Source organism: Mizuhopecten yessoensis, unplaced genomic scaffold (genome assembly GCF_002113885.1).
Source record: "Mizuhopecten yessoensis strain PY_sf001 unplaced genomic scaffold, ASM211388v2 scaffold2671, whole genome shotgun sequence".
Lineage (NCBI taxonomy): Eukaryota > Metazoa > Mollusca > Bivalvia > Pectinida > Pectinidae > Mizuhopecten > Mizuhopecten yessoensis.
The window spans coordinates 1,034,212-1,042,601 of NW_018404662.1; the positions used below are offsets into that span (position 1 = coordinate 1,034,212).

General features: G+C 38.4%; 1 protein-coding gene across 1 annotated transcript in view; it reads left to right on the forward strand.

The window, feature by feature from the left end:
* The first annotated feature begins 4,190 nt into the window (after nucleotides 1-4,190).
* Nucleotides 4,191-8,390, forward strand: part of LOC110446253 (multidrug and toxin extrusion protein 1-like) — a 21,121-nt gene continuing 16,921 nt past the window's right edge. Inside the window, exons 1-2 of the mRNA XM_021491298.1 lie at nucleotides 4,191-4,269; nucleotides 6,664-6,818. Of these exons, the coding sequence (XP_021346973.1) occupies nucleotides 6,690-6,818 (129 nt within the window). The 5' untranslated portion in view covers nucleotides 4,191-4,269; nucleotides 6,664-6,689. The remainder of the gene's footprint in view (nucleotides 4,270-6,663; nucleotides 6,819-8,390) is intronic.

Sequence of the window (8,390 nt, forward strand, 5' to 3'; positions counted from 1 at the left end):
CATTTTCATTTTCTTTTTCTTTATTTTAGTTTTAACACTTTCTAAGAAACAAGAGAACCAGCAGTTCTGTATTGCTCAAATAAGTTTCCAATAGTGGAGCTGGACCCTGGTGCCAAACCTGATACTTCTTGTTAAACCAAATCTTCATGCTCAGCAAAGCATTTGTATATGTTGTTATGGGGTGGGGATCTCAACCTTTTATTTGATATGATCCGGGACTATATCCCTATGGGTGGGAACTGACCCAATGACCAATCCTGGTAGCATATATGTACTTGGCTATTCATGCAAAGCCACAGTACCCATGGTTATAAGGTGGGCATCTCAATAATTTCAAAGTTGTAATCCAGGAACTTACTCTCCGGGGGTGGCATCGGATACTAGGGTCTATCCTAGCAGCATACGTGCATTTGTCTCTTCAAACTCAGCAATTAAATTATGATTATAAGGAGGGGATCTCATCTGTTTCCATATTGTGACCAGGCATTGAGTCCCAAGGAGGCAGGGCCAGACCCCAGGGTCAATTCTGAAATCATGCTTATGTTTGTCTCATCATGCAAAGCAATTGTATATTTGGTTATGAGTTTATGATTATGATCTCAACCTTTTCAAAGTTTTTATCCAAGAAGTGATCTCTTGGGACCGGACCCTAGAGCTATGTATTCATTCTTTATACTCAGCAATTGTATATAGATGTTCCCCAACGAGTGATGGTGGATTATCATATTTATCTTACTGAAGTTAGTAATTTTCAAATTGTATAAAGACACAAGGTTTACCAGTCTAAGTGAAAGGAGGAGATTATGTCATATACATTCACAGAAATTTATACATATCCGACTTTGGCTGTCATGCAAAATGCATTGGAGATGAAAGTTGTAAGAGTTAGTTCATCTAACTGAAGTTAGTAATTTTCAAATTGTATAAAGACACAAGGTTTACCAGTCTAAGTGGAAGGAGGAGACAAAATGCATTGGAGATGAAAGTTGTAAGAGTTAGTTATCCACGCTGACAACAATGCATAACTATTAAATTCAACTTCACTTTGCCCTCTGCTTCTTTTCTTGCCTATTCTCATATGTTTACACTTGTCTGGATGCATCTTTAGAAGCCATGTGTCACTCCACTCAAGATCTTTCTGAAGCTCGAAACTGTCTTGGTTTTTTTAAATTATTTTAAATATTCTAGTGTCGTCTGCAAATAGGTACATATGCGACTGAACCGCTCCTGTGAGGCCATTCATAAAAGTTGCAAAAACATCAATGCTCCTAGCACGGAGCCTAAAGGGGATACATGATGTAGTTTTAGTCCATTCTAAATCTGCACCATTTACAGATACTTTCTGTTGTCGACCTATCAGGAATGTTGATATCCAAGAGATTATTTGATTGGAGATGTTATATGAATATAATCAACAATATTACAAATACAACTGTAAATATGGGATGGGAAAACAATTTATTTTAGGAGTCTATTGTGTAAATACAATCTATAACCTGTCCTTTATCCCGGGCTTCTGTCCTTTATCCCGGGCTTCTGTCCATTTACCCCAGATTTCTAGTAGTTGTAAATAGGCTGGTCTTCCAGGAATGAAACCATGCTGCTTGTCCGAAAAAAATATGTTATTCCTCATGACTTTTGTTATATGTTCCCTTACTCTGGACTCTAGAACTTAACATACCACTGATGTTAAACTAACTGGCCTGTAGTTACCTGCATCACCTTGTAGGAAGAACTAACCCGAACTTGTTTCCAATCGTCTGGTAGTGTTCCTTGATTGGTTGAAGATTTTTTTTAAAGGACCTGTTATTGACGAAACATCGGGTGGAGTTGGTCGAACACTGAAGACTTTTTCAATTTCAGTCTTATTAGCAGTTTAAATACAATCTCATCCTTTAACTTAATGGTTGGCGTTTCCTCAATTACTTCCTGTTGGAACTAAATGGCCTTATTCCCATCTCTTTGTTTACAAAGACACCACTGAAGAACTTACAGAGCCTATATCTGATGAGACTTTCGTTTTTATCTTTTGTCTTTGATACATATCTCCGATAACTGACTTTGTTGTTGATTTGATATAGTTCCAAAAGGCTTTAGGGTCCGTTTTGGCTTTTTCTTCAATGCTGTGTTCATACTATTTCCTGATTTTACGAGTTAGTTTCCTTACTTCATTTCTGGCCTTATTGTACTGATTTCTTACTCCCATGTCCTTACATGTTGATGCCTTTTTAAACAAGGAATGCTTCTGTTTAATTGCCTTCAACGTGCCTGGTGTGCTGGAAAGCTATGCTTATTGTTGGTACATCTTCATTTTATACTTTTATTACTCTCCTGAATGTAATCCACATTTCGTTGATGCTGTAATAAATCTGTTTCTTTCCATCCCTTTTTCAGTATTCAATTTGAACAACGCCTTACTTAGCCTATCTTAGCTTTTGAAAGGGGTGTACAGGTGGAAAAGCGTGCACACGCTTTTATGGTTGACTGAACACACCCACACAGGACGATTTAGAAGGCTAACATATTCGCCCAAAACAGTACAGAAGGAAAATATAATATCCTTTCTAACATTTTTTTTTCAAGAAATGGGTGATCCTCTTAGCAAAATGTGTATAGTATATGTGTCATAATTGATATAGATGATATCATGGTCTGAGGTAGGGACAAAGTTATCATTTTTAGCTCACCTGGCCCGAAGGTCACAGTGGTCAAATATGTCAAACGCTTTCAACGACTTCTGAAAAAGAACTAAAAGGTATAGAATCTTCATATTTGGTTGGTGGCCCCCCGGGACAGAGCCCGAATAAGTTTGAGAATGAAAATGACCTTGAACTACTTTCGAGGTCACAGCAGTCAAATATTTCAAACGCTTAAAACAACTTCTTCTGAAGAATTGAAATGCATAGAATCACAATATTTGGTTGGTGACTTCCTTGGATAGAGCCTGACAAAGTTTGAGAATGAAAATGACATTGACCTACTTGCAGGGTCACAAGGGTCAAATATGTCAAATCATTAAACGACTTCTTCTTAATAACCAAATACATAGAATCATAATATTTGGCTGGTGGCTTCTTGTGATAGAGCTCACAAAAGTTTGCAAATGAAAATGACCTCAACCTACTTTAAAGGTCACAGAGGTCAACAACATTTCAAAAGATTTGTTCTGAAGAACCAAAAGAAATGGATTCATAAGATTTGGGTGGTAGCTTCTTTGGTTAGAGCCAACGAAGTTTGAGAAGGAAAAATACCTTGACTTACTTACAATGTCATAGGGAAAAAACATGTCAAACACTTCTAACAACTTCTGTAGAAGAAGCAAAAAGCATAGAATCATATAATATTTGGCTGGTAGTTTCAACTGATGGAGTCGAGTTTGCAAGTGAAATATTTGTAGTACAGTATAATATTTAATGAGATTATATTGCTATGACTGCTTAAATATTCGGGTGTACGATACAGGCCCTCTTGGCCTCTTCTTAAAATAACCGTTTACAACATATGACGTCGTACTCTGTGACAATGACAACACTGGGGGCTTTCTAGTTTTTAACAAGGCTGTAACATCGGTGACGTAAATATTCGTAAAATGATCTTCATCATAGTCTGTAACGAAGGCAACATCCTATTTTGAAATATTGATGATATCTTAGTCAAAAACACTGATGACGTCATGTTCTGTCAGATAGGTGACGTCATGTTCTGTAACATAGACGACATCATTGTTTAAAAATGGATGCCGTCTTATTTAATGACCTTGATGACGACATAGTCTGTAATATAGATGACGTCCCAGCACATGTATTCACTAGGAAAAACAACAAGGTACACCTATTTAAACAATTACTTCGTCAATGCAGAAAGCGAAAAAATGTAAACACTAACTGCAGCATACGACCAAAAAATGTACAACACACTTTATCAATTATGATAGAATTACAATGTATTTACCAAGTCTAACTCACTGTATTATACACGTTATAACGAACGTAAAACAAAACTTATAAAGGTATGCTTATTAGCCATAAACGTATACCTGTTTTTAACTATAATGTACTTGCTGTAGATGAGAGTGATTTGACCGGCATGTGTCATTGATGAGGGCTGTAAGTGGTGGATAGATCAAACCAACACAGCACATGCCGCCTGGTACTGTATGCGGGTATGGAAAGCAATCCCACCTAGTGCAAGGTGACACCAAACAGTTTTACCGATCATTTTTGTTTCTCATTTTAGGTAGAGGATTTACTTGAGAGAAAAAAGGACAAGGTATGTTTATTTTTTCAAAGTATCTATTGCTTTCGTATATCTACAGAAATTGATATACTCCGAGTTCAACTCGGTCACTTGGGAAATATGGTTTTCAACACAAAGTTTCACCTGGAAGTACCATGTTATTGGTAGTTGATGCTGCAAATACAGTAAATGTCATAAGTCTACAAGAGTTCCAAAAGGACCAACGCACCGTGCAACCATCGTATTATTTTTAATATTTCTATGTACGTTTGATATTTCTCTTTTTTTCTCTGTTACACTGAGAGTCCGGTCAGCAGTAATTCCATCCTCTGGTAATTTTTCATTAAAACTTCATACAGCTGGGTCAGACAGTGTCCTTTAAAACTTCTTTACTCAAATACAAAGAACCTACTTGCACATGCGAAATTTGATCAAGATCTGTCAAGCACTTCTGGAGAAAAATCCATGATGGCTGCCTTAACTTAACTGAAATTGCCGAAACCAACGTAAAACGTCGGAGAGATCTATCCAGAATTTTCTGAAAAGGGAATATAAAGAAACTCAAACCTTTATATTCAAGATGGCCGCCTATTATTGTGTAATTTGTACAAAAATGAAACCTTGATTACAGAATTGTTCTTTTTTTTATGTCATTGAACAAGACTTAAACAAAATTTGTAGTTCATGAATAATTCATACACGATCGAAGGATTAGAAAATAAGCCTAAATATTAGGTAAATTCATCTCTCCGAACCAGACGTGTATTGAACCAGATTCAGAATTTGTATTACATGTTTACCGGTGATATAATATAAGTTTTTACTGTAAGTTCACCTGTCAGTAAGTAGCTGGTTTAGTGTGAAAGTACGCCGTCACTGACGACGCTTCCACGTGTTCTTATCGTCGCAATACAGCGTTTATAGTCTCACTATATTTTGACAAGACGGATGATCTGTGCACGGAAGCAATGGTTTAAACGTTATAAACCTAGCATTCTGGGGTTATTGATGAACCTTATTTGTATTTCATGAGGAGGGTGATATTTTGATATTTCTAGTTGGTAGCACGATTGAAAAGTACAAAAAGTATTCAGCCCGCGGTGTTATTCATCAAGAAACTTTTCCCTGTGTATTGAATCTTTCGTTAGTTCCGTTATTCACATTGCGTTTCTGGTACTTACATTAAATGTAATTTAGCTCTATTTCTAGTACTCATATAAATGGAAGTTGATGGCATTTCTAGCATATACGTTAATTGTATTCATTTACATGCTAGTATCAATGTAAATGTAATGTTGGTGTATTTCTTGTACCTATTTAAATGTTAATTGATTGTATTTCTAGTATCAATACAATGTATATAAATTGTAAATCTAGAATCTATTCAAATGTAAGTAAATTGTAGTTCTAGTACTGTATAGCAGGATATTTGCGCGGGGACGTTAATTTTGCGATTTCGCCGTTTACTTACGTGATCGCGAAAATATAATCCGCAGAATAATATGACGAGCCTGAAAATGAGCCGCGATAATAACCTTCATAACCGTGATATCGTCATGAAATAGCGCGCATGTGGTTGTGAGGATTTATATTCATAAAGAGTAATGACGTTTGAAATCTATATACTAGTATATATAAATGATATCACATCTATTAGTTTTGTTGATGACTTGTTCAACAAAAGTCAGTAAGCCTATCCATTTTACTATTTTGACACTTAACATGAAGAGTTCCCGTCTGTGTGCTAAAACACCTTGAATTCGTGAAATTAAATTTACACATATTATTCTATTTGAAATACTGTTCAGATATATACGACTACAACTCTAAACAGTATGAAATTAAATGCTCAAATTTTCGACATGACAGAACAAATTTAAAACAAAATAGAACCAAACATCACACAGCAGCGACGAAATGCAAGCGACTTGAAGTATAACAAGACAAGTAAACATACACAGAAGATCGAGGTCCTCCTTCTCAGAGCAGATGTCACATCTACAAAGTTTGCCATTCCAGGTGTGCAACTGTCGACAGAAATCCCATATTTCTCAGCACTTCTGATCGAGGTCATTTAACAGACTCTTCTGCGCTCAAGCCGCCCCAAACATGAATGACTTCTTTCCATAAAGACTACTCTTATCTTTGAGATATTGACTGTCTTTTTGTGCTCTGAAAAATAGATAAACCTGTAGTAATTAGATCAGTTATAAAATTAGGTATCTTATAATTTTTATATATTATATGCCAAGATTTGTTTTATGATTTGAATGCAATAAGTGAAGCCACATTGGTGTTTTGAATTTTCATTTGAGATATGAATTGATAAGAAGCCATTTCAGTGTTAGCATTTCAATACACTAATATTTTAATATTCGGTAATCAATTCTATGACAAGCCTAAAATGACTTTTTATACAATCACAAGAGATCTGATCTGAATCACCGCAAGCAATGCCATGCCCGTCATGGGAACGAGCAACTCAATGGTTGCTCACGTCGCGGGGAGTCTTCAAGGAGAAATTCCAGGACGATGGCTACAGGGCCCAGCTGAGGGAGCTCCTGCGACTCTCCTGGCCAATGGTATGATACCCTTTCTCTGTCACGTACCCTACTTAGGCTGAGGGTATGACACCCTTTCTCTGTCAGATTCCCTACTCAGGGTAAAGGTATGACACCCTTTCTCTGTCACGTTCCCTACTCAGGGTAAAGGTATGACACCCTTTCTCTGTCACGTTTACTACTCAGGGTGAAGGTATGATACCCTTTCTCTGTCACGTTTACTACTCTGGGTGAAGGTATGATACCCTTTCTCTGTCACGTTCCCTACTAAGGGTGAAGGTATGATACACTTTCTCTGTCACGTGCCCTACTAAGGGTGAAGGTTTGATACCCTTTCTCTGTCTCGTTCCCTACTAAGGGGGAAGGTATGATACACTTTCTCTGTCACGTACCCTACTTAGGCTCAGGGAATGACGCCCTTTCTCTGTCAGATTCCCTACTCAGGGTATAGGTATGACACCCTTTCTCTGTCAGGTTCCCTACTCAGGGGGAAGGTATGATACCCTTTCCCTGTCACGTTCCCTACTCAGGGAGAAGGTATGATACCCTTTATCTGTCACGTTCCCTGCTCAGGGTGAAGGTATGATACCCTTTCTGTGGCACGTTCCCTACTAAGGGTGAGGGTATGATACCCTTTCTCTGTCACGTTCCCTACTAAGGGTGAAGGTATGACACCCTTTCTCTGTCACGTTCCCTACTAAGGGTGAAGGTATGATAACCTTTCTCTGTCACGTTCCCTACTAAGGGTGAAGGTATGATACCCTTTCTCTGTCACGTTCCCTACTCAGGGTGAAGGTACGATACCCTTCTCTGTCACGTTCCCTACTAAGGGTGAAGGTATGATAACCTTTCTCTGTCACGTTCCCTACTCAGGGTGAAGGTATGACACCCTTTCTCTGTCACATTCCCTACTTAGGCTGAGGGTATGATGTATGATACCCTTTCCCTGTCACGTTCCCTACTCAGGGAGAAGGTATGATACCCTTTATGACGTTCCCTACTAAGGGTGAAGGGATACCCTTTCTCTGTCACGTTCCCTTCTAAGGGTGAAGGTATGATACACTTTCTTTGTCACGTTCCCTACTCAGGGTGAAGGTATGACACCCTTTCTCTGTCACGTTCCCTATTTAGGCTGAGGGTATGATACCCTTTCTCTGTCACGTGCCCTACTAAGGGTGAAGGTATGATACCCTTTCTCTGTCACGTCCCCTACTTAGGCTGAGGGTATGACACCTTTTCTCTGTCACGTGCCCTACTAAGGGTGAAGGTATGATACCCTTTCTCTGTCACGTTCCCTACTCAGGGTGAAGGAAAGTTACCCTTTCTCTGTCACGTTCTCTACTCAGGGTGAAGGTATGTTACCCTTTCTCTGTCACGTTCCCTACTAAGGATAAAGGTATGACACCTTTTCTCTGTCACGTGCCCTACTAAGGGTGAAGGTATGATACCCTTTCTCTGTCACGTTCCCTACTAAGGTAAGAGGTATGATACCTTTTCTTTGTCACGTTCCCTAATCAGGGTGAAGGTATGATACCCTTTCTCTGTCACGTTCCCTACTAAGGGTGAAGGTATGATACCCTTTCTCTGTCACGT